Raw genomic sequence first — 26963 nt, 5'->3', positions numbered from 1 at the left:
TCGTCCATGAGAATAATATTGGCATCCGAGTTAGTGAGGGTGTAATTTGCATGCCTGATTTAGCCTGCATCAGCACTCTTCACTCTTTCGCCGAGCTGAGCAGTGCGGAACGACAGCGCTTCTCTACCTCCGAGGAGAAAACGGCATCAGAATGCCAGCCGCGTCTTACTACTGCAGGAGCACACACTGAACTTGAGTTGTGACTGAACTTGTTTCTCTCTCCTCTGTCTTCTTATATTTAGGACTTGCGTTCTGTCTCTCTCGCTCTCTCCCCGGACCCATTAAAAGTAAGGTTGCAGCATCCATCAAAGGCCAACGAGCAGATTGGACGTATAGTATTTCATTATGTGGGAGTTGAAAGGCCAGAGCTGTGGTCCAGAGAACAACTGAGATTTGTCCAATAAAGCAGCTCTGACAGAAGAACTGCTAGGCGGAGGGGGCGTGGTGCGTCGTTTTCCGGGTCAAAACCAGCCGTGAGTCTTACAGACACAGTAATGAGAGAAATCTGTGTAACTGTGAGTCCTGCGGTTTGTGGAGCCAGATACGGGAATAGGAAAGCAAGGCAGGAGCAATGCGTTTCGCTGTATGACAGATTGACCTGTATTGAAAATGAATTTCTGTCACTGTCTTTCACCAGAATGTACAGACTGACCCTTGGCCTTATGTTGTCCTTGTGTTCAGGGGTGTAGGGTTAAAAACCAGCAAAGTGAGTAACCATGAACTTCAGTGGCTGCCCAGTTAGCAAGACTCTTAACAGGCGTTCCTTAGACAAAATAGAAAACACATTTATTTTATTTATCATTTTAATCACATGCAATAGAATGCAATGTCACCTCTTTATTAAAAAAGAAAAGATATCCCTAATTTATAATTTATCTAGGGGGAAAAAAGAGAGAAAGCCCAGGATCTCAAAAACAAATGTGGGTGTATCCTGTGACATGACCCTATTAGTGCTCAGATCTGATTTGAAGAAAAGGGCAATGTTTAGTTTAGTTTAGCAATTTAAGGTGCATTTCCACCTCATGCAGAGTGTTCCTGGGATATGCTCTGGTTCCACTGCAACCGTGACCAGGATAAAGCATCGACTGAAGATGGATGAATGTTTTGGTTTTTGTTCTATTTGGATTTCACTGTAGTCTGACAATCTAGTGATTGACACCACTAGTGATGTGAAGTGGGTGGGGCTTGTAATAAAGTTGAGTGGGTGTAAATGGGAAAGCGTAAATGAGAAACAGAGCGATGAGGTAATTGATATTTTGTAAAAATTCTTTTAATCATCCATCCATACTGCTTATCCTTCTCAGGGGACCCTGGAGCATATTCCAGGGAACTCGGGCCACAAGGCAGGGGACACCCTGGCCGGGATGTCAACCCATCACAGGGCACAATCACACACCCATTCACACACTACGGACAATTTCGAAATGACAATCAGCCTGCAGTGCATGTCTTTGGTCTAGGGGAGGAAACCGGAGTACCCGGAAGAAACCCCTGAAGCACAGTCCGTAAACGTATTAAAAGGTTAATAAACACAATTTCCTGATTAGATGCATAACGTTTATGCGTGCTTATACTCATCTACAGTTACATTTATTCATTTAATTCAATTCAATTTTATTTGTATATCGTTTTTTACAATGGACCTTGTTTCAAAGCAGCGTTACAGAAATATATAAACACAGGATGCAGATTTTAAATAGTAGATGCTTTTATTCAAAGCGACTTACAAATGAGGAAATACAAGCAAAGCGATATATCAAGCGGAGAACAATACAGGTAGTGCTACCATACAAGATTTATAATTGAGTTCTAGAAAAGCAAAGTGCACAGAGTAGAGGTATAAGAGCCAGAGTAGGGTTTTTTTTTTTTTTTAATAAATAAAGGATAATGTGGGGTTGGTGTTTTAGGGATTAGTTAGGTGTTCACGGAAGAGGTGGGTCTTTAGCTGTTTTTTGAAGATACTGATCGATTCTTCTGTCCAGATTGAGGTTGGAAGTTCATTCTACCATTGAGGGACAGTTAGTGTGAAGGTTCTGGAAATGGACCTTGAGCCATGCTGAGTAGGCACTAATAAGTGTCGGGCATTAATCAATCAGTTCTTCACTTTAAAGAAAGGAGGAAAAAGAGAATATTGTCATGAATTGCTTTCTATATTTAGAGTATACTGGATGTACTGTGTGTGTGTGTGCGTGTGTTCTCAGGAGGGGTCTAATGGGAGTAAACAGCAGACAGTGGGAGACGTCTGAGCTCCTACAGGCTCTACTACACACTGTACTAACTTCAAATAGGAAACAGTGCGAGAGATGCATCAATCATTTTCCTGACCTCTACTGTAACCTTGCGATAAACAACACTGCAGTAGATTCTTTTGTCACTTGTCTGTTTAAAGCATTAATTGGGTTAGTCAGTTTTCTGTATGTTGCTTTGCCGTCGTGTAAAAAGTGGCTATAAACATGAGAGACAAGATGAAGAATGAAAAAAGTGAACGAGAAAATTGTAATCCTGCTCTCTACAACCATTAATCGTTTTGCTAGTCAAAGGGATTCGGCATGTAAAAACATCCACTTTAATAGGAACACTTGTACACCTCATTGCTCATTCATGCAATTATCCAATCAGCACAATGCATAAACTGATGGAAATCTAGCTCGATAGCTTCAGTTAACGTGAACTGAGAAAGAATTTGAGCTCAATGACTTTGCCCGTGGCATGGTTGTCTCTGTCGGACAGGTTGGTTTGGGTGTTTCCGAAACTGCTGATTCTCCTGGGATTTTCATTCACGTCAATCTGTAGAGTTTACACAGAATGGTGCGGGAGGAAATAAATAAATAAATAACATCCAGTGAGCATCTGTTCTGTAGGCAGAAACACCTTATCAATGAGAGAGGTCAGAGGAAACCGGTTTGAGCTGACAGGAAGTCTTCAGTAGCTCAAATAAGCACTCTTTACAACCATGGTGAACAGAGAAGCATCTCAGAACGCACAACAAATAAATCAAATCCTAAGGCGGACGGGCTACAATAACAGAAGGCTACATTCGGTTCCACTCCAGTAGTCCAAGAAATCTGAGGAATCTGAGGCTACAGTATCCACAGACTCGCCCAAACTGGACAGCCATGTAGTTAATAATCCATCTCAAATTTGAAATAGAGATGCTGGGTTTGTCCATCCTTTGACAGCAGTGCCTCTCTCCACCTCGGTCATGTGTTTGTTGTGACACAGGAGGATAGCTGATGGTCAAACTTTTCTACCCACTCTGACAACAAAACAGATGGATGTGTAGCTCCTTCACCCCTAGCTCTCCTGTCTTTGTTTCTGTGATGAATGACTCGGGTCTGACTTCAGCAAGCCGCTACCATCCTATCTCCGATTGTCACAATTTCAACGAACAATGTTCTTTCCTTCGCATCTTTATCTCTGCTTCCCTCTGTCTGGACGCTGTCCATTTTATGCCCTCTGTCTTTATTTTTGGCTTTTTTACCTCAGACGGTCACTGGGTGAGTGTGTTGCCTCTGGCACAGAGGTTTGCTCAGGCATGACACACACAGTTCCATCTTGTTTTAAGGCTTTAAGAGCGTGTCTGTGTGTATGTGTGTGTTTCAATTTCATGTTGCCTTTGTTACATCTGTCCATTTTACCGTCATGTCTGGCGGCCTGGGAAAATCCTTTATGTGGCGAGATGTATTTTTTTTTGGGGGGGGGGGGGCGCAAAGTGGCTTAGTTAGTGGTTAGCACGCTTGCTTCAAACCTCCAGGGTTGGTGGTTCAGTGGTTCTCCCTGTGCTTCAGTGGTTTCCTCCGGATACTCTGCTTTTCTAGACATGAGTTACAGGCTGATTGGTGTATCTAAATTGTCTGTAGTGTGTGAATGGGTGTGTCTGATCTAGCACCATATCTGATCTAGTACCACATAGACCACCAAATTTACAGCACATGTTATTTTTGTTGATTATTTTATATTTTGTTTATGATGTGTTTGGATGTACACCCTCCCTTCTTGTCTACATCTCTCTTCATCATCTGGTCTACAAATCTAATTGTGAGCAATTTGAAAATGTAGACTGGAGTATTTCCACTGTTATGAAAATATTTTCAGGCGTGCTCCAGCACTTCAGATTGGATGTGCAAAAGTGCCAGCTAAGCACATACAAAACCGTATACTTTCATATTAAGCTGTATACCGAACTAGCCCATCACCATAGATTACCATTGGAACCATAGGTGCCAAGATTTCATCAGGACTTACAATGAAGCATGCCTGAAATGCTTGAATTCAACTTTTTGAAATGTAAATAATGAAAAATCCTGAAAGATGAATTTTATTTTATTTTTTTAAAATTTATTTTTGTTTTTAATGACGAGTTTAATAATGCATGGATATTTAATATGTAACATAAAATTAGCTTGAAAAATATTTATGTATTAAGTTTTATTGGGGACATCGTGGCTTAAAGCGGTTTGCACGTTTGCCTCGCACCTCCTAGGTCGGGGGTTCGAATCCCACATCTGCCCTGTCTGCGCGGAGCTTGCGTGTTCTCCCCGTGCTTCGGGGGTTTCCTCCAGGTACTCTGGTTTCCTCCTTCAGTCCAAAGACATGCGCTGTAAGCTGAGTGAAATTTCTAAATTGTCTGTAGTGTGTGAATGTGTGTGATTGTGCTCTGTGATGGGCTGGCAACCCGTCCAGGTTGTCCCCTGCCTTGTGCCCAAAGTTCCCTGGGATAGGCTCCAGGCTCTCCCGTGACCCTGTGTAGGATAAGCGGTATGGAAAATGTATGGATGAATGGATAAATTTGTAGACATAAAGCTAAAAATATATAACATCCAACTAATTATAAAATAATTTGTGACACACGGAAAATGCAGACGCTGTCCAGTCTGGATAGAAAATGTAACCGAGGATAAAAAGAACATTTATCATGAAGATAAACAGAACATCCATCATACCTTTTTGTAAATTATGAAGGTGTGATTAATGAATGAAGAACCCTTTAGTGGGGGAAAAAAAAAGTCTAAAATCACCGAAAGCCATGGTATTTCATTTTGAGGTATCTGTATGAGCCCTTGGCTAGGAAATGCTTTTTAAAAATATTTTCTTGCCTTTTCTTTCTTTCTTTCTTTGTCATCTCGTGTGCAAATTAGAAACTCGCATAAACGGATAAAAATAAATTGGATATTCCTCTTCTTTCTAAAACAGACTCTGGAATCTCTTGTTTTTTCATTTCACTTCTCAGTCAGTCACGTAGTCTTGTCCTGGTGTTTTTCTGTCAATCCCAGTGAATTGTGCCCTCTCTCTTTCTCTCTTTTTTTTTTTAATCCGTCACTCAAATCTCAATCTCTCATTTTTTGTCTATCATTCTCTCTATCTCTCTCGATCTCATTCTCTCTTTCTCTCTCATTCTCATTCTCTCTCTCTCGTTCTCTCTCGTTCTTGCTCTCTCTCGCTCGCTCACTTATTTACACTGGATACAAGACCGACATCTTTTAAGCTGGATAAGAAAGCATTATGAGCTGATGAGGTGTGCTTTAATCCTTTGGTTATAAATTTTACAAGGGGAAAATATAGAGGTTTTTAAGAAGTATAATTATTGCATAGTGCTTATTTAGCTATTATTCTTCATCCCAGATGTTGAGGAAAAAATAGGGCTACTGTTCTCAACTCCAGTTGTGCATCCTTTTAATCATGTTTCGTCCCCCCCCGTGCAGATGTAACATGTCTGGATTTGTAGTGGAACAGCTGAACGTTTGCAGCTGTTAGAGCACGACTGAAATAAAAATAACTCTTCAGTTGAACAGAAAAAATATACCTGCTCTTTTCCATCGTCTTTTAACTTCGACAAAGATTCTGGTCAGTCAGTTAAGGGAATTTGCATGTCTATGAACACACACACACACACAGTGTGAAAGTAATATCGATAACATTTAGTAGCTAAATCCTTGCACAGAGAAGCAATGATGAGAGGAAGATGATATGATATAGGAGCGCTTGATCTGTATGCAGCAGGAGGTTTTCCTCAATGAGAGACATGGCATCAATAAGCACAATTACTGGTGGACCAAATGGAACACGATTTCGATTAACATCACACCCTGGGGTGTTTTATTTCTCTTATACAACAGCATTTTGCCAACACTAACAGTATTTTTTATTAATGAAAGAATGACATACATTTTATCCATTCATAGTTTCATTTAAGCTCGTGTACCGTCCATAAGGCAAGTTAGTTCCTGTTAGCACTTACATTACAACAGCTATACAATCATTCCATCACCAGCCTCTCTTTTTCCTCTCTCTTAATAAGACGCAGACATACTTTCCCCATGTCTAAAACCTTCAATCTTGGACTGTTGCAAAGCTCTGACACTGGAGACTCCTTCCAAAAAAGCTAAGTAAATGTTTCCTAACAGATAACGTCATCATATCAAAAACGAAACACGCTTTTTAAATCTGTTTACGTTGAGTCTCCAGTGCAAGTTCTTACGATAACATGTTAACATGGAACAAGCACATTAATGTAAACCTGTGATTTACTTTACAGCTGGAACGACTCTCAAAGCATATTGTGTTAGAAAATTAATCAACACCTACTGACCAATCAGAATCTAGAACGCAGCAACACTTTGGTGGATGTATATATACAATTATGCCATGGTCTGTCTGAATACTCGATTCTGATTGGCAGGTTCAAACCGTTGAATGCACAGGTAGTTCCAGTCAGTTTAATCAGCGTTCTGAATTAACACTCTGCCTATAAACAATTGTAACCATAGTAACATACAGTTACAGTACTTAAACTCACAGCTTCATTATTAGTAGAGACGCGGCACATGTGCAGGTAATTCACACACGCAATCTCTCTCTCTCTCTCTCTCTAATAACTATTTATTATAATTATAATTATAATAACTACTTTATCTCTCTGTTTGATTTAGAGCAGGCAGAATTCTAGCTCTAACGAACCGTATAGAAAATAACTAATGAAAATTAAGCGTTGTATTTATCTTTTCAGTCAAATTTGGCAATGCAAACATCAATGACCACTTTAACTTGTCATCGCTGACAAGCGACCATGGTGTAAGCGGGATAATCCACAGCCTCCACATCACGCATTAAAATCATGTAATCACACCTAATTGTGGATTATCCCTTACATAAATTCATGTATAAAAGAAAGTAATGTTGCAGCAGAGGCTCAGTGTTTCTTGTGAGAAAGGCAGCTAATAGATCAGAAGTTCATAGTCTTGGTCCTGGAGTACCCCTAATTAGCAACTTAATCATCTGTTCTCAAGTCCTGGGGCGCTTTGGATAGGAAATTTTCATTTAAACAGCCCTCGACCTTGTAATTTCCTCTCAGAAACTCTTTTTCAAGAGCTCAGTGTTCGCCAAGTTGGACTGAGCACAAACAAAAATTGTAGTCTTTTAAGTACGTTAAGCATTTGACTTTCAGGTTGTTTTTTTGTTTTGTTTTTTATCATGAAGCATGGCAAAGACAAAGTACTGAAGGGTAGTTAGATAATTGAAAGGTTTGGTCCTTTTTATGCAAGATATTTTGATCAAACAGCACCCTTTAATGCTTTTTTTTCCCCTACTTTTTTCAGTGCTCATAATACAGAATTTCCTATCTTCTACACCCTACATCCTTTAAAAACTACTACTACTAATAATAATAATAATAGTAATCAGACAACTCTCCTGAGTGTTTTTCACTTCTGAGAGCTTGCCTACTGTGAACATCCTTTTTTTTTTTCACTTGGGGAAATGGTGGGACGTAGTAGTATTTAGTGTTTTAATCCAAGTGCTTACTTTTATTTTTTTTATTCTTTTTAGCACTTAAAAATGAATTTCCATAGCTTTAAGATTCTACATACTACTTATTGATAATTTGAGCACTCCTGGAGATACTTTTTGAGATGTTTTATTTTAAGCACGCATAAGTCTAACAATTGCTGGCTTAGTGAAAGCATCCATTTTTTTCTGACTTGAAACAGTTGCGGTTGCATGGGAAGTCAGAAGTTGAATTGGATTTGTGTACTTCACAGTATGCAAGTCATTCTGACTTGCTTTGTCTTTGTCTCAAATTAATAATATACTAATTATATACTGTCTATCCTGACTAACAGTTGCTCAGTGTGTCCCTCAGAAGGAGAATTACTTAATGAACAAACCCCCGGCTCTGTTTAATGAAGCTGATTGGGTTTAATTGTGAGTGATTATACGCGTCTGCAGTTTATTGACCCGTTTCCTGAACAGCCGACTGTTCAGCCAAGGGCAGACCTGCAGGCCAGCGATCAGCAGCATGTTGAAAATGCTCCACAATGATGTATTGCTGCAATGTTGCGTCAGTGACGTGCTGTCAGAGCTCACCAGGTTTCATGTGGAGACTCGACGCAGGCTGTCCTGTGAGGATCCGTGATGTTGCCACACTTCATCTCCACGTTCCTGCTGTACCTCAGTTCTCCCAAATACTGTAAACCTCAAGAACTGTCCACACTTATTCAGAACACATCTTCATTTTGAAGGCTTATTATTTACAGCCTAATTTTCTGTGCGTAACATTCTCTCTTGTGCCTCTTCCTTTCTAATATTCAGTGTTATTTAATGAAATCTAATGTAGATTTCACTGTGACCCGTGGCAAAAAAAAAAAACAATGTGTGTCTAGAGTATGAATAATGAAATGGCACAATACGCAAAATACCACTCATCCCTTGGCTGAATATATTCATTGAGGTGTAGCAGCAGAGGTCATGCCAGTGAAAAAAGAAACTATTGCATATGTATTCAGAGTGCACAGTGCCTTAGAGGTATCTACGATTATACATATGTATGAGTTTTTAACCAGTTCCTAAAAAAGTAGATCCCCCAGCATCTTTTGGCATCTTGTGTTCCTGGTAATTGCATTATGCCAATCATTTAAAACTGTTGAGTGTTTATGCTTGCAGTCTTCAATGTCAGTCGAATTTTATGTGTATAGTGTATTTTAACAGTAGACATTGTCACGAAGCAGGTTCACAGAAATCCGGATGTAGATCTAGATCCCTAATGAGCAAGACGACAGCGGCAAGAAAAACTCCCTGAGACGACGTGAGACTCGAAAGAAAACCCATTCGTCGTCTTGGTGACAGTGGGATTATTATAGTATACTGTTGTTGAAACATAAAGGCAAATAGTGACTAGATGTTCAGCATGAGAATGCTGGGTCATATTTAGATTTTGCGACTTGTGTCCAAAAGTTGTGTCAATATTTACATGAGGAAATTTGTGCATATTCAAACTTGGGTTACGGAGTGACATTATTCAATTTTCTTGGCGCCATTTTTGAATTATGTACGTCACCTGAGTGTAGTTCATGCTTCTGAGGTTGCCAGATTTTTCTTGTATAGAAGCATCTACTGAAACCACTAGCATCTACTGAAGACCACTACTGAAACTTTAATAACCACTATTAAAACTTTCAACACAAGCACTCGCTTGCGTTTAAGCCAAGAGAAAAATCAGGGATAGAAAATGCGGCCTGAAGAAGGAGAATGCTTTTTTTTTCTTTGCTTTCAAAAGTAATATGATACAATAAAATAAGTTAAAAAATTAAAATTCACGAACACTAATACGATGATAAGATGGCAAGCAGTCAAATAAACATCTAATTGGAGTCTAGTATCCTATTAGATATTCACCAATACATTATGTGATCAGAGATGCACAGACATGTATTGGACTTTTTCTTGGTGTGATTGCTGCCATGGACATATAACATATACAGCTGTGTTTCAAAGACAGAGACTGATTCAGACTTTACAAGTGCTTAGACTAACATTTAATCAATTCTGGGTGATAGACTATGAGGCTTGATAAGTATGAAACCAGAACCCAGAAAAACATCATTGGTCTTGGTTGATGAGGTTGATGGAGCACAGGATGAAGCTCTCTTGGTTCATATGGTTTGGTAACACCTGCTTTTGAAATGGCTCTGTGTCCTTGCTCTGGTGGTGTACAGTTCATTGATGGTAGTGAGTGGACATCTGATCTTCTCCGCAACACTGATTTACTCTTTGGAATAGTTTCTTGGACTGAGAAGTGGAGGAACCACAGTGCTATATGATGGTTGGACTCTCTCAGTGGTGGTTCTGCAGAACTGAACCACTGCTTGTTGAGAAACATTGAGTAGCCTCAGATGGAACATTCACTGTTGTACCTTCATGACTAGGCATGCGATTTTCTCCTTCCATTCAAGGGTGGTCATAATAGTGGAGCCCAGAAATCTGAAGGACTCAGCAGTTGTTGTTTTTTTGATGCATGAATAGTCCTTATTATAATCATCTCATCAATCATTGCAAAACTATATGGCTTCCACCCTTAATATTCTGCGGTTTGGAATATTAGAATAATAGAATAAAATGGCACTTGATCCAGCGCATCCTATTTTTTCCCCCTAATATATACTATACGTCATGCTTTGACAGTTACTTGTGCGTAGATAAGATAATGAAATCGTGATGTGAGTGCAGGATGTTTAGTGAATTTGATGTACCATCCTGCAAAGAGACCTTGCCCATGTTTTCAAGGATAAGCTGACCAAGCACTCATCTTCTAAGATTACAGCTCACTTTAAGTGTTTTATCCATAAAACATTCAGTTTTCAACAAACGCAATGTCTCTGATTGAGATGCTGTCTCTGATGTCCTTCATCTGAAAAGGGATGATGATGTTAATGAATTACTACTTTCATATTTATGTATGAATGGCTTTCAGTAGTTTATTCAGTGTATTTTCAGTGCTCGAAACACTTCAGCTTGGCATATCATGGCTACATGAAACTGTCAGACAGTGGTGTAAACTTAATACTGTTCCATGCTTGAAGAAAATGCGCTTCGGTACAAGGTCACAATCGCACATAACTGCCATGTTTTAGGCAAGCTCCAGCCTATATGCGTAACTTTCTTCTGAATAGCTTTTAAGTTTGTGCTTACATTTGTGTTCTGAATACTGTGTTGTGTGCAATTTTATTATTAAATCCTCACTGTGCGTTTAACTCAAGTCCCATTGTGGCCTATTGTGAATAAGAGCCCTGGGATGAGAACAGGACGATCTTTATGATTACAGCAGCCAGTACAAATCTACAGTATGCAGGTGAGATTATTGATTGAAGAATGGATGAGACTTTGGTATAAATTGTTGAGGAAAATGCAGATCTTTGGGGTATCCATGTAGGAACATCTACCATAGCCAAAGATGACTCATAAGTGCAAGCAGAAGTCAAGCATCAGGATGAATCAGGCACGTCCAGGGGGGCATCAGCAGACACTGTTTCATCTGTATGCTAACATCAAATCCAAAGTGGAATTTCCTGAATGCAAACTCCAAAATACTTCATCATAAGCTGGAAGTGTCTAGTCATAAATTATAATCACTACAGCACAAGAGAATATTGGAGACATGACCTTGATTATTGGGTAACAATGTGTCTGTGAGTCAGGGATCTGGGCATATGTGACACGGTTTGTCATTTTGAGTTGCAAGTCATGGTGACTTTTGGTATAAAGTCCAAACAAAATTAAAAAGACTGATTCCCAGCTGTTTGGGGATTATTTTTATTGGTTTCTGATTAAATCAAGTCTCAGCTTTCATACTGTGTCAATATGATTATGAAATGTAGACAATAAATAGAATGATAGGGTTTCCCCACCATGTTCCCCTCTCATCCCACTTTCTCATTTATTACTATCTGTAGCAAAAAAGAATTGAATCAACTCCTATGAGTTTGCAAAATACAGTACAACTGGCTCAACAGTATCATCTCTCTAATTGACAAGACCTTCACTGTTGTGTTTGATCAAATTTGTGTTTGTGTGTGTTTAATATTAGTGTGTGCCATCACTCTTGACTGAAAAGTGTTAATGCTACCCTGTGTCTAAATATACGTGTTCTAATTTATGTGAATACTATCCAGAAATCCTTTTTCTTGGATGACGGTCAATATTTAAATGAGCACATCTTGGCTCAGAGATCACGCTGGTATCAAAAGGAACTTGAGTCTTTCCACTTTATATAGCAGTGTAAAACTCAAAATGTGGTTTTGGTTTGAAGTGACTCATGATTGAAGAGGTCACGCGTATGAATAGAGCTTTGTGAATTTTTATGTACATACGTTAGAGTGGACTAAGCATAGTTACATATTCTGAATGGGCAGCGCTATTTCTGGACCTGCGGTTTAATGCATTATTTATTACAGACTCTGCCACTGGCCTGGTGTGTGCCCTCCTTAATTATATCATAATGCCCCAACCTAGAAATCTAGTGCACAAATGTTGGGCTGTAAATGTTAAAAAGTAATAATAATACTAATGTTAAAACACGTATGTAGGGATCGGACACCACTGGTAAGTAAAAGTACACTTGAAAAATGCTAGGTTATTTTTTAAGTTGTTGGGTCAGGTAGTTAGGTTCAGGTGACCCAACCCAAACATACCCAAACACAACACAGCATGCTGAATTTGTGGAGATGAGAAGGAACAAGTACCTGCTGGCAAGATTCGTTTTCTGGAATTTTCCACTGTGCCTGCAACTGCAAGAAATGATTTTGTTCATATTTAACTTAATTTATAATCTTGTTAAACCTTTTGAAAATGATGCAGGCCGTAATTTTTTTCATGTGTAGTTTAGCTTGATATGGCAGAATATATGCCAACATTTGCGACCATAAACTGACACACTAATATGTGCTTGTTGAACATTTCATTCCAGATTTAGTCCCTCTTTGCTGGTATAATAACTTCCACTCTTCTGGGAAGGCTTTCCACTAGATTTTGGATTTGGGGTGGCTGTGGGGATTTGTGCTCATTGAGCCACAAGACCATTAGTGAGTTCAGGCACTGATGTCAGACGAGAAGATCTGGGATGCAGTCAGTGTTCCAGCTCATTCAAAAGGTGTTCAGTGGGGTTGAGATCAGGGCTCGGTGAAGTCCGCTCAAGTTCTTCCACACCAACCTTGGCAAATCTTGTCTTTCTGGAGCTCACTTTATGCACTTTTAGGCATTGTCATGATGGAACATGTATGGACTCCTTAGTTCCCATGAAGGAAATTCAATAACTTATAAAGAAATATGTTCATAAATATTTTACAGTTAACATTAAGTTACTTAATACGGGGCTGCTGCATAACTATTAATGTTACTTGTAACTAGTTAAAAAAGTATCTTACATTTTCATTTTGTCATTATTTCAAATGATTGACTAGCACTAGAGTTAAGTTAATTCTAATCCTGCAATGTCCATCACTCATGATTTAAAAATGTACACATTATATTGAGTTACCATGTTTTAGTTGATTAAGGCTTCTTTCACACTTGCATATCTACAGCCAAGTAATGTAGTAATTTTTATGTTGTTGTTTTTTTTTTTGTTTGTTTTTTTTTAACGTTTTCTTGTGCGGTCGTTTGTGTGCTTGTCCGAGATTCTCGTAAGTGTGATATTTTAAGAACTAGTGGTTAACTTTTTGTAGGATTATCATACAGTTGTCATTGTAACCATCCAATTAACCCATTCGATTTTTAAACTGATCCAAACAAGGTCACGGCAAGGTGAAATGTCTGAAATAGTTTTTCTTTAATAGTATTAGAATAGTAGAATTCCTGGTGAAGTATATTTTTAGAGGATTTAAGGCATAGAAATTTGTAACAAGAAGGACTAGACTTGTTGGCTGTGGAGTAATCCCCGTCCAGCCCATTGTCATCAAGTTCTTCTTGTTTAAAAAATCTGGGTCAATTTCCTAACCTAGCCTCACTGGGTTAGTCCATATTGGATCCAGCACTGGGTTTCCAAATTGACCCGAATTGAATTATTTTTAGACCAGCTATTTGGGAGTGTATTAAATTTAATCATAAGAAGAACCTTAGAAATCCATCAATAGAGTCCTGATTGGCTGAAAGCTCCAGGGCTCAGATGCTCATGGTGCAGTCAGAGCTTGTAGGATGGTGGATGAGGGTAACAAAGCTTGATGGCTTTTCTCATGCTTGCCACACTCAAATGTCTGTCTGCCCTGTACCTTTCCAGCTGAAACTGACATGCCCTACAGAGCAGTGTGAACAGCAAACCCGGGCTTCTATGAGCTCTCAAAGCTAGTAGATGAATGACAGAGCTATTGGCTCTGACAGTTTTGCTGATGATTGAAAAAAAAAGCTGTTATGTTGAGATATCGGAGCTTTTTGATCTGGAGAGAAGGTTCTCATAGCTTTGAGGTGGGAGCTCTGTCAGTAATTGAGCTATTTGATCTGTAGATGGCTGAGAGGAGAAGGCTTCGCTCACCTTCGTGCTCTTTGTGTCTTTGACGTGCTTCTTGTGCACAGTAGAGCTCTGAGCTCACAAGCCAGACTAGAGTGCCTACAAAAAGCCTTCAGGCTCTAAGGAAATTGAGGGCACAGTTAGAAAAGGCCATTGAGAGAAAGGGCAAAGAGGACCAGAGAGCAAAAGATAGGAGAAAGGAAAGTTATAATTTGCTTTAACTGAGCCAGTGAAATTAAAAAGAAATTTTTAAGAGGCCGAACTAGAGATCACTCACTGACCAGAGAGAAGTAGCTGTCCATGGTAGCTTATGATTAATTGGTCACCTTTGCCTGTCTTAAGTTGACCCATGAAATTTTTTTTTTGCTATTTTAAGTAGCTCATTGTTCACCCTGATTTGGCCCCTTAATACATGTCTCTTTTAGACGTATTGAGTTTTTATAGTCATATTGATTTTAACACGCCATATCCATAAATGGCTTTCGGGGAGCATAAAGTAAATGCTTAAGAAGGCCATTGTGCAAAACCTATATTATAAAAAGGCTTTAAATTAATTTTCTGGTGTTTCTCTATTGTTCCAGAAGTTTTCATTTTTGACCAGATTATTCTAATTTATGCTATACAATAATGGATAGGCTTTAAAATATGTAGATCTAATATTTTACAATAAACAAGACCATGTCCTAGGTACACTGCTCTCATTTATTATGCATAGCAATATGGAACTATTATAATGAAACCTCAAAAATGAATGAAACTCCATCAGTAATAACTTCAAAAGGCAACATAATTTGCATATTAATCAAGATGATACTGTGATAGTCTGGGTATATAGTCTAGGTGTATCTGTTTAGTGTTCAAAATGTGTATCTGTAGCTACTGTAAATTCGAATTAGACGTGGATGTGGCCTAAACCAGAAAAGTTTTCTGTTTGTTTGTTTGTTTATTTTACAAGTTTTGACTACTATGTGCCAATATGTCCCCAGAAACACTAGAAAACATTGGGAGAAAAATCCCTGAGCTAGAAATGCCAGCACTGTCAGTACTTCCTCACACTTACTTATAAACCTTTTTTTATTTTATTTTTCTACCTAGCTGGGATATTTTCAAATGAATTGTTCTATTTCTCCAAATATAAACAAATCTACTAACCTAAGTAAAACCATCGCGACCATAACCAGGCAGTTACAGCACCACATATTCAGGAACATTGTCTTTTTTCGTCCTACAAACTTCACATCTACCTGCTGGCTCGTACTTGCATGAAAATAAAAACCTCCCACTCACACCTCCCAAAGGACCCCTGTCCTGAATCTTTTTAGCAAGCTTTCTAAAAAATATATATATATATATATATACATACAGTAGGGGAAATAAGTATCCGATTCGGTCAATATTTTTGCAACAATAAGGTTGCAAAGGTCTTGGGAGACCTTTGCTTTTACCCATCATGAGATGTTTCTTGTGTAACACCTTGGTAATGAAAAGATTTTCATAGACCATCAATTTACTAATCCAGCTGATATTAATTTGCACAGATAAGGGGTATAATTACTTACGGATTTCAGATGGTTCCTTGCATTGGAGAACTGCTTTTTCTTAGCGTGTTCAATACTTTTTTCCTGTGTCATTACACATAACTTTATTTATGGACTTTAATGTTGTGAATTCTTTGTATTTCCAGATTTCTTGAGTTAATACTGATGTCTGGTGAAAATTTTTCTATGAATAGCCTCATTGGAAATATATTTACTGAAAAAAATGTTGACGTGTCCAATACTTATTTCCCCCACTGTATTTGTATCCTTTTAGGGGACATTATCAGTTAATTTAAAGTAAATGTGTTCATATTCGACTAAGTACATTTCTGCATTTGCTTCCCTGGTGGACTAGTGCACTCGGCGCCACATCACGGGTTCAATTCCCGGGCAGGGAACCTACCCTAGCCTCTGAAAGGTTGCACGAGCCAGTGCACTCTCCGTGCCAGTCCCAAGCCCAAAAAATGGGGAGGGTTGCGTCAGGAAGGTCATCCGGCATAACTTGTGCCAGAATGAAATACGTGGATGGGTGATCCGCTGTGGCGACCTCGAATGGGAGCAGCCGAAAGAGGGAAAAGCACATTTACACTTTTGATATCTTTTCATGGAGGTGCTTAGTGGCAGCTTAGGTAGTGCGGGTGTCTCAAAGCTCCAGGGTCTATAGTTCAGAGTTCTCCCTGTATCTGTCCCCATCTCAGAGATTCTCTGGATTCCTTCCACCTCCATGAAAACATGCCAGTCGGTGGATTGTCTACTCAGAATACCTCAGTATTTTGTTTATAATGGTCTTTTGATACACTGCTGAAAAACTGACATGAGTTCTTCCAGAAGCAGAAGACACCATCATAAACACACGTTTGTCTTAGCATCCTTGTGAGGACCTTTTAATTGACGTAGGTATTAATGCAGGTAATTAATGCTATCCCTACGCTTATATCTAACACTGACATTAACCAGAAGGAAACCTTTTGGCACATTTATTTATTTATTACAGTTTTCCTTGTGAGGACCAGCCAAACACGGCCCTTTTAGAAACACCTCAGTTCCTACACTTGCCAAAGCATCTTTATGACATGATCTTATAAACATCCTCAAAAGTCATTTTTGAAGCATTTTGCTCTCAATAAATGGCTGATCCAGATGTATTTTCCACATCTTTTAAAGTCTTTTTGCTCTCCAAGTGAGAGGAAGGAGAGCACAAGGTAAGTGCCTCCGGTCTCTAATCACAGCGTTTGCTGTCATCAGCAAGTTTTATATTTTGATGTAAAGTGAAATGGAGCTTTCATTTGCCATTGCCTTGCTGAGGTGGTATATTTGTGGAGATCAGTGCAGTTATATGCACAGGTGAGAATTTAAGAGCACGCAACACTGCCAAAATTCCCATTCAATTTCCATTCAAATTCTATCATAAGTGGCATCAGTCGCTGCATATCGAATGAGTCAGTCTCACACTCAAAAACTGTGTGTGGTCCTACGTTGTGTGATCTTTCTCTCTATTGTGCAGATCTTTTATTTTTTGTTTACGTCTCCTACTATCTCTCCTCGCTCGCTTCAAGGTGACAGGGAGTAGGTCCGAGCTCCCTTTGTTTTCTTTTAAGCTACTCTGCTTTCCTGATTCCCAAGGCACAGATCATGTATCTGTTTTGTGTCTCATTTGCTTGTTTCTCACATACTATAGACAGTGAAGAGTACAGGATCTCCGTAACAGTCTCCACAGAACATTAGTCACCGGCTAGGGCCAAAATGGATGTGCTCTTATTTAACAATCAATTCTTCTCTAGTGCTGTCGGCACATTCTGGTTAGGCCCGCATAATCAGTGAATGAGAGAAGCAAGTAGTCACTGGTCATATCAGGATGTTGTACATGACTGTGATGAGTAGCGTGTAAACAACTCGTGAGTATCGGATCACAGCGTGGGCTAGTTATCCGTCCTCTGCTGCCTGCTCCGGCACAGGAACAGTATTTTATTTGCATTTACACGTGATAAATCAGCGGTGTAATCACTAGAGAAAGCACAGCAATGCTGTGACTTCATTTGACATCCCTTTAATAAATCTTTTTGGAGTCAGCATTCCTGGTGTTGCGGGGTTGAGGAGTATGAGAGAATAAATGCAATTGTTTTTAAATATGTGCCGTTTTTTTTCCCCAGAGAAAAGGGAGGCGCATTTCATTGTAGCTGCTAGTATTGTTTATGTTTTCTTTATACCACCGTGCTGCTGAATTCTCAAATCTGATTGGTCAGAACGTCTGGACGATTTTTCTACAACAACTTCCGCGACGTTCGAATATGTTATCATTTCTATAGTAACAGCTAATTCACTCGGACTTGGCTCTATATTATACGCCTAATAATAAACAAATAAGAATGGTGTTTTTATTTAACAAGCAAAACTTAATTATTGATTATGGTAAATCAATAATTTCTGTGAGGAGACGCTTATTTAACATTTATGGATGGAGTCTCTGTTGTCAAAGCTTCAGGGGTAAAGCTCTTTCTTTTTTTTCTCTTTCTTTTTCCACCATAGGCAAGACTTCGCTATTTAAGGTTTCTTGGTAACATGAAAAAGTCAGTTTTTGTATTAACTCAAAGACAGGCTAGTAAAGGAAGTACTGTTTCTAGCTGCTATTACTCAAGTGATAACAGGATGTAACTTATTTGTGGACATTCCACAACATTAAACGTAATGAAAAACAACAATGGCAATGTTCCATATTTAAATTCTTTATTTAAATGTGCGCTTGGGTATTGAAAGTGTATCAATGAATAAACAAAGTCAAGCTGTACCAACATTTTGAAAATCACATGTAAAATACATTTAGATTTCGATGCCTTGTGTGCTTTAACCAAGCGTAGGAAAGTCATCAATACCTACTACAAATTTGACCCAAATCAAGAAATAAATAAGAGCCTCGCCAAACCTCTTAGAACTACCTCAGTATCTTTTTTTTTTCACTTAAATAATCACATCATTTTATCACTTTTGCAAGTGAGACTTAAGTATATTCAAGTTAGGTCAAATTTATTTATAAAGCACATTTAAAGACAACAGTTGATCCAAAGTGCTGTACAAAACATTGCAGTTCATCACATTAAATAACATTAGAACACAAGGAATAAGAATAAGTTTTAAGAGAAGATTTAAAAATGGCTAAAGATGGAGCAGACCTAACGTGAAAAGGGAGACTGTTCCAAAGATTGGGATCAACCACAGAAAAGACTCGATCACCTTTTGTCTTAGTACTACAACGTGGGACAGATAAAAGAAGTTGATTACATGATCTCAATGCTCTAGTAGGAGAGTAAATGTGAAGGTCAATGATGTACTGTGGAGCAGAACCAGAAAGAGGCCAACATACAAAGAATTACAGTAGTCCAACCGTGATGGAACAAGAGCATGAATCACGGTTTCTAGGTCTTTTCTAGAGAGAAACTGTTCTAACTTTGCAATAGATCTTCAATGAAAGAAGCTTCCCTTAACAGCAGCACTGATTTGTTTACCAAAGTGCAAGTTTGAGTCAAAAATAACTCCAAGATTTTTGTTAACAGAGAGAAAGGACTTAACTGGGCCTCAAGAGCAGAAGAGACAGTAGGGGAGCCCAAAATAATGACTTTAGATTTGCTTTCATTTAACTGCAGACGTTTGTTAGCCATCCAACATTAAAGTCCTCAAGACATTAAAGGGACCCAAAATGCCACTTGACCTAACTGGCAAATATAATTGGGTATCAGTGAAAGGAAATATCATATTGCAGTTTGTTTTCACCTTTTGTTGTGAATATGAAAATGTATATAATGATATCTCTTTCTTTCTTTGACAGACCTAGACGTACGGTATTTTTGGAGATGGAGTGCTTTTGAGGACTATTTGCTGTTCTGTTTCGGCTTCACGCTGCTGTGTGCCTTCTTCACGGTCCTCTTCCTGGACTGGGTGGTGTTTGTGGAGTCTCTGGGCTCACTGGCCTTGCTGTTTGAGGCCATGCTAGGTCTGCCTCAGCTGTTGCAGAACTACAATAATGGCTCCACCCGAGGCATGAGGTGAGACAATCCCCAATGATCCGATCAGTTCTCTAAAAGCGTCTGTCTATATTCCTTTACTGTCTAGTAGATCGATTAAAATGCATCTGTCGGTTGCATTCTCAAAGCCGTGGCTGTCACTGCTAAATTCTTTTTTGCATTTATTGATCTGTAGAAGGCAATACTAAGAAAAGGGGAGGGCTGGGTTTAAGGTGTGTATCTGTACATACATACTACTGGATAGTCGTATTTATCTCACTCAAAAAAAAATAACCAAGCCGTGAGAACCAGTTGGCATCCCGCCCAAGGTGTCCCTTGCCTTGTGCCCCAAGTCCCCTGGGATAGGCTCAAGGCTCCTCGCAACCCTGTGTAGAATAACACCCAATGGAAAATGGGGGGATTCTGTGCATGCAGTTTCATAAATTCAAGTATTATTCTGCAAAAAAAATAAAAAGAAAAAAGAGAACAAATCACAAAAAACTCAAAATCCTGTATGGACTGTGTAATGTCTGACATGCCTAGAGACACTTGGAAAGGATCGTGAACATTTTCAAGATCCTTTATATTCTCAGATTTGCACTGCTTCAATGATGCACCACCGTATTTAACTGTTGGTATCAGGTGCCTCTTTCTTGTATGCGGTCACCTTTTTTTTGCCAAACCGGGAGGTGGTGTTCACGGACAAAAATGTACATTTTGGTCTCGACTGACCACAACATATGATGTCAGCCAATGGTTGTTATGGATGTGGCGTCTAATGGCTGATTATGAAACTTGACGAAACTGCAGTTCTGAAGCTGTAGCTTACTTTGGGTTCTTCTTGTTTGGTCTAGACCAAACTGTTCTACACTCCTGATCCCGCCTTTTTCCCCCGCTATTATGTATTGTGTATACTGTGACCATTTCAAAGATGACAATATGGCGTGCCAATCATTTTCTTTCATGACTTTGAGAGAAAATACTGTTTTAAAATGTTCTTTTGAATAGTACCTTTTGTTAGAGAAGAGCTAAGTAGTTTTCTCCTTTTGTTTGACTGGAGAATTTAAATCCATTGGTGTAATGTTTTGTCATTGATCTCTGCATGTTCTCTAAAGTAATTTGTGAGTTCATTATAATTTAGGCTGAGAGGAAAATGAAATTATTTTTTTTTTTAATTTTTTTTTTGCCATTCAGCCTGGAAAAGTGTCCTGTCATTAGTTGTAACAGCATTCATTGATTCATTTATGGTACACTAAACACTTATCATTCTGTCCTGACTGTAGCATCATTTGCACACTTCATCCTGCACATCCTCTTCTGGCACTTTGCCTCACTCTATAAACTCAGGTTGATGCCCATATACAGTATAAACATCACTAGCTGGTACATGGTCGTGGTCATTGATACCTCTGGCCATGCTGAAATTACATCAAGGGCAAAATTGTTACACTCCCTGCCAGTGACACATTGATTGCATTGGTTTAAAAAGATAAATTCCCGCTGGAAGCACATTTATATTAGCTTCGGTCCTTCCATGCCTAAATGGCACTCGCAGACTTTAATTTGGCTCATAAAGTGCAGCCTGGAGCGTCTGCCAGTGTCATCCCCATACAGCCGAGCAACGGATGAGAGGAGACGGAGAGGAGCGTGGGAGAAGCGGGCTGGTTTAAGCCCCACTGCTGCTACCTTGGCTCTCTGTGCTTCTGATATACTCCTGAGACAGTAACTCAAATCACGAATACAAACTTTAACTCACAGGTCCTCAGTAAATTCCAGCGAGGCCAATTTTGTTTTCAGAAGACGCCTTGGGGAATGGCAGTGCTCACTTCAGCAATGCTAATAATGTACTCCGTTACTAATTAGGATCGTTGCTTGCCTATTATGCGTGATTTGTAACACTGTATAATTATTAGAGTTTTTCAACTTTGCCATTGTCATAAGCAGAATACTTGAAGTAGGCACTGCTGCTGAGCATGTGAAAGTTATAGATTGATTTTGTCTGTGTACAGAAGAGACTATTTGTGGGTGGATAGCATATATGAGAATGTGATCTTCTCTGTGTACCTGCAAAACATATGGAATATGGGTTTCATGGGTGGTGGACATGGGTCAAGACACACAAACGCCGTTTTACAATGTAGTTAAGTCCACACTAAAATGAGATGATGAAATCCAGACTGTGGTTTGAAAAACACAGTCTTTAGCCGATAGTGATCCAACTGACTGTTTAAAAAAAAAAAAAAAAAACAGGGACCTGGGAGAAATATCATGATTTACATCGTAAATAAAGATTAGTGAGCCTCTTCCAGAAGCAGCCATGCAAGCCAAAGCCATGTCACTCCCTCTACCATGTTTCACAGATGAGCTTGTATGTTTTCATCATGAGCAGATCATTGTAGAACTTTTGTAGCTCATCTCTATATTTCTTTGCGAATTCCAGTCTGGCTTTCTGAGTCTTACTGCTGACGAGTGGTTGCATCTTGTGATATGGCCTCTATATTTCGGCTCTCAAAGTCTTCTTCAAGCGATGGATTGTAATACCTTTACGCCTGCCCTGTGTAGGTTGTTGTTGATGTCACTGACTGTTGTTGTTTTGTGGGTTTTCCTCACAGCTCTCAAATGTTTGTCATCGGCTGTTGTTTTCCTCGGCCGACCCATTCGGTTTCTGTTGCTCAGTACACCGGTGGTTTCTTTCTTTTTCAGGACATTCCAATTTGTTGTATTGGCTATGCCCAATGTTTGTGCAATGGCTCTGATTGATTTTCCCTCTTTTCTCAGCTTCAGAACGGCTTGCTTTTCTCCCATAGCCAGCTCTCTGATCTTCATGTTGGCTTATCCTTTTTAACACCAAATGTAGTGTTTACAGGTGAAACTGAAGGCTAAAACCAAGAATAGATTTTCAGAGCTATTTATTGTTTAAACAATCAATCTAACAGGAAACACCTGGGCAACAAGAAACACCTGTCATTGTTGCAGTTCCAGTATTTTTGCTTGCCTGTAAACTGGGTGGTCTGAAACAAAATGTGCTATGTTCTGTGTCATTTAACACATATCATAGATCCTGCAGCAAATAAAAGCTGAAATTCTAAACTCTTTTGATTTAAAACCCAAATGTCTTCAGTCTAGAGCAAAACTGACTGCACAAAAAAAATCCCAAAAAACAAACAAACAGGGACCCGGGAACTGTGAGGCTACAATGCTATTCACTGAAATTCTACCATACCACCCATCCCATCTCCTGTATTTCCAAATTTAGGTTTGCCCTTTACACTTGGTGTAATGAAGTCCCCCTTTCAGCATGCGTTGCAGTTCTCGGTATGATGGACACTGATTTCATGTCATGTGCTTTTCCTTTTGTTTTGCAACTTGCCTTTGTTTTGGTTCTAGTCCTGTCTCTGTGCCTGTTCTGTCACTGGTTAGGCATCCCATTATGTTCTTCTGTTCTGTGTGAAGTCCTTGATTAGTTTGTCTATTTATACTCTGTCATGTCTTAGTATTTAGTAAAGGCCTGTCAATTGTCACATGTTTGTGTTTCCCAGGTCCTTTTTGCAGATATTTTAGTGTCTTCTAGTTTTGCCTGATTTAATAGTTTTTGATTATCGATTATCCTTGCTTGATGTTTCCTAAGTATCTGTTAATGTCCTCCAAAATCATCTTCTCTAAAATCAGCTATAACCCGGGTGCACTGAGCTTGTAATCACACATGCAGAGCTGCGTTTCTATACTCCCAGCTCCATTCATACTCATATATTCTATTGTGGGACACTGGAGCGAGGATTGTCCACTGCTTCACTTTATGCCTTTGAGCCAGATGATTATTAGAGCAGCAGAAATTAAACAAGCCCCAGGAATCTCATAGTTCTCTAAAAATTGCCTCTCTTTATTCCTTTATTATCTGATAGACAGATGGATAAGAATTGTATCTCCCCCCCCCTTCTCAAAGCCATTACCACTAAATAATTTTTGTGTTTATTGACAGAGATGTAGCCATTCTAAGAAAAAAGGCTGGATTGAGGTATGTGTCTGTATGCGTGTTTTTGTGACAGACCATGACGGTTAATGGTGCAGGCATCCGTTGACAAGCTGTCTCTTCTCTCCCTCAGGGACACACTCCATTCTCTAGGTCAGGAATGTCCTGGTAGTTTCTGACAGGGTCTTTCTGTGTGACTTTTTCTGAGAAAGATTGCTTTCTTGCAAGCCCTGTGGCGCTCATGCATTGGTTTGAATTAGCTTCCTGCCCTGACGTGCTTTTGACTTGTTCTGAGGTGGAGGTGTAAAGACACAGTGCGCAGACTCTTTCCCTTAAGGCTGCCCATTTTATCTTCTGTCTGGCTGACGTATTAGTCCACAGCAAAGCAACTCCGATTAATCATGGTGTAGGGGGGTAATATGCTGATTAATATACAAAAGGTTCCACCATGGACATTTTGCATATTACTCAACATGTTTTCACATTGGTTAACGGGTTCCTACATTACCCACAATGCCATTTGATCTGTTGATGGTGGCACTGGTGCTACAGTCCCCTCCAAAACTATTGGAACTGCAAGGCCAATTCGTTTGTTTTTGCTGTAGACTGAAACCATTTGGGTTTGAGATCAAAAGATGGATATGAGTCGAGAATTTGGGATTTCAGCTTTTATTTTCTGGTATTCACATCTGGACGTGTTAAACAACATAAAACGTATAACCTATTGTTTCAGACCACCCAAATTTTTAGGTGAGCAAAAGTATAGGAAGAGATGAGTCTTGAAGTAAATGAAAGTAAATAACACTTAATATTTGGTTGCATATCCCATTGCTTGCAATAACTGCATCAAGCCGTTCCAATAGTTTTGGAGGGGACAGCATTTCCTCTGTACCCAAAGAGAGCGATGCCACAGGGCTTGTGAACGTTAGTCTGTCCAGCTCTCTCACCTCCTCATCTGTACACTCTGCTCTGACAGATAAGGTTGCAAACCTTCACCTGACTTGCTAGTAAAATTTCCTTACAATGCTGAAAAACAATCTAAATAAACATATAGTAGAGGGTTATACTCTAGTTTAATGACAGAATTTCTATTTAAGTGGGTAAACTTTTTTTTGACATACACTGTGAGTCAGCATAAAGAGTTTTTGTTGGTTTTGTAGGGACTTGCTTTTTTTTTTTTTCTTTTTTTAGTCCGTAGTCATAGTTAGGCCCCTGCTGTGCCGATCAAGCTGACAGTGCTGTAATCGGTCTCTTAAGCAAGCAGAGACATGCAGCGAGCTCCTCCTCAGAGATGCTGCTTCTGTATGTGTCTCGCTGATTGCTCCTGATTACCCCTGGGAGTCCTGGTGAAGTTTCCCATATTTATTAAAAATAAGGATGTCACTCACGGTTGTGTGGTGAGGATTCGACGCCGGTGGGACCCAGGAAAGCACACACACACACACACACACAGATGCTTTATTGAGCTGTTGCTGTTATTACTATGGTGAATTGTGGGATCTATTTGTGTGTGTGTGTGTGTGTGTGTGTGTGTGTGTGTGTGTGTGTGTGTGTGTGTGTCTCTGCCCCATGGTCTCATCAAACAGTGTGCAGCTGAACAGCCAGTTTATTAAATCTCATAAGTCATCCATAAGGGATAATGACGCCCTGCTGAAATATGGACACCCATTCAGATCATTTCCACCAGCAGCGAGCAGCACGCACTTAATCACCATGAAAACTAATCAGCTGTGCCGTGGTCGTCTGTCACATACAGTATATGCTGTCTAACTCACATCCACTTACAGTCACACTGCAAGCCCAAGCAACGTCAGCACATCCTTCACATCAGCATTGAGCGTGATTGGTTTAGGGCCACCACAATAAAGGGCATGACAAATTCATGTCTCCATGCTTTGGAGGTGTGTCCAGCCACATGGAAACTGGTTGCTGGTAAACACTTTAAAGTCCCAGATTGCTATTCAGTTCTTGATCTTAAAGCAGTAATTATTCCGAATTATTATTCGGTCATTGCAGTGAAACTAATAACTGACCTACCAACCTTTAAGCATTTTAACATTGGAGTTGTCAGAAATCAGAAATACACAAAAAGAACAGTATCCCCCCCCCCCCCCCATAAAAAAAATAAATACAATAGCTAAGCCAATCAACAAATTAATCTAAAATGATTACAACAATTATTGTACATGTGTTTTGAAATATTAATTCACCTCTTGGAAACCCCACGCCCTTCCTCCCATGTCACATTTTTAAGTGTCTTGATTTATTTATTTATTTATTTATTTATTTATTCATTCATTCAGTTTTGAGTTCATTAATGTGAAATAAAATATATCAGTGTATGTCTGACTTGGCTAACAATAGGCAAGTGTAATTAGTTGTATGAAAATTAAATATAGTGTTGTGTTATATATGGAGAGAGAGATGCAACAACTAATCGAAAATCGTTGTCAACAAATCTCATTATGGATTAGTTGGTCTGCGCGCAGCACAGGGGAGATTTACTCAATACGTTACTTCTGTTCCAAGAGCACACCTCCGAGAGTAAATACTCAAGTTGTGTCCCAAATTAAGTACTATACACTTACACTATGCACTCTGCACTACCGTCTAGTGTGTGGATTTTAGAAAGGTAATATCCCAAATACATCACTAGCGGGTTTTTTTTTACTAACCGGAAGTATAAACCGCTTCCTAGGCGACGGCGCATGACGTCACACGCACGCTATCATTAGCAGACACCTGAGTCAGCGACAATGACTTTCTTCAGTTTACTTTCTATCGGCATTACCTTTTATTCCCAACATGACCTCAGTCACCATGAAGGAAGACTGAGGAAGAAAGTCCTCTAAGGCTGCGGAGCATTTTATATTAAACACCACGGAGATCAAACAGTGCTGCATGAGCACAAACTTATGTTTATATCCAAAATGCTTCACTGTATGTAAGGGGCAGTGGAAACTGGTACAAGTTGCTTAAAAGGTTTAAGTTTATTGTCATTATATGCTGTATTTGCACGCTTGTAGTGTAAATTCTGTCGTTTGGTATAACAGAAGTGATGTGTTAGTAACGAGGCCGCGTTGCTGATCACGCGCGGTGTAGACGCTGATACAGAGTGTTGCACGAGTAAGATCTGTAATGTCTAATTAAAACACTATGATCAAAAGTAAACACAAGTAAAATAATAT

At 39.3% G+C, this 26963-nt stretch overlaps 1 protein-coding gene across 4 annotated transcripts in view; it reads left to right on the top strand.

The window, feature by feature from the left end:
- si:dkey-246g23.2 (solute carrier family 66 member 2) overlaps positions 1–26963 on the top strand; it is a 55876-nt gene that overhangs the window by 14599 nt on the left and 14314 nt on the right. For all 4 annotated transcript variants that reach the window (XM_053622845.1, XM_053622844.1, XM_053622847.1 and 1 more), the window contains exon 4: positions 19631–19847. In XM_053622845.1, the coding sequence (XP_053478820.1) occupies positions 19631–19847 (217 nt within the window). The remainder of the gene's footprint in view (positions 1–19630; positions 19848–26963) is intronic.

This window comes from Ictalurus furcatus, chromosome 4 (genome assembly GCF_023375685.1).
Source record: "Ictalurus furcatus strain D&B chromosome 4, Billie_1.0, whole genome shotgun sequence".
NCBI classification, from domain to species: Eukaryota; Metazoa; Chordata; class Actinopteri; order Siluriformes; family Ictaluridae; genus Ictalurus; species Ictalurus furcatus.
This window is presented reverse-complemented; position numbering and strand designations above follow the sequence as displayed.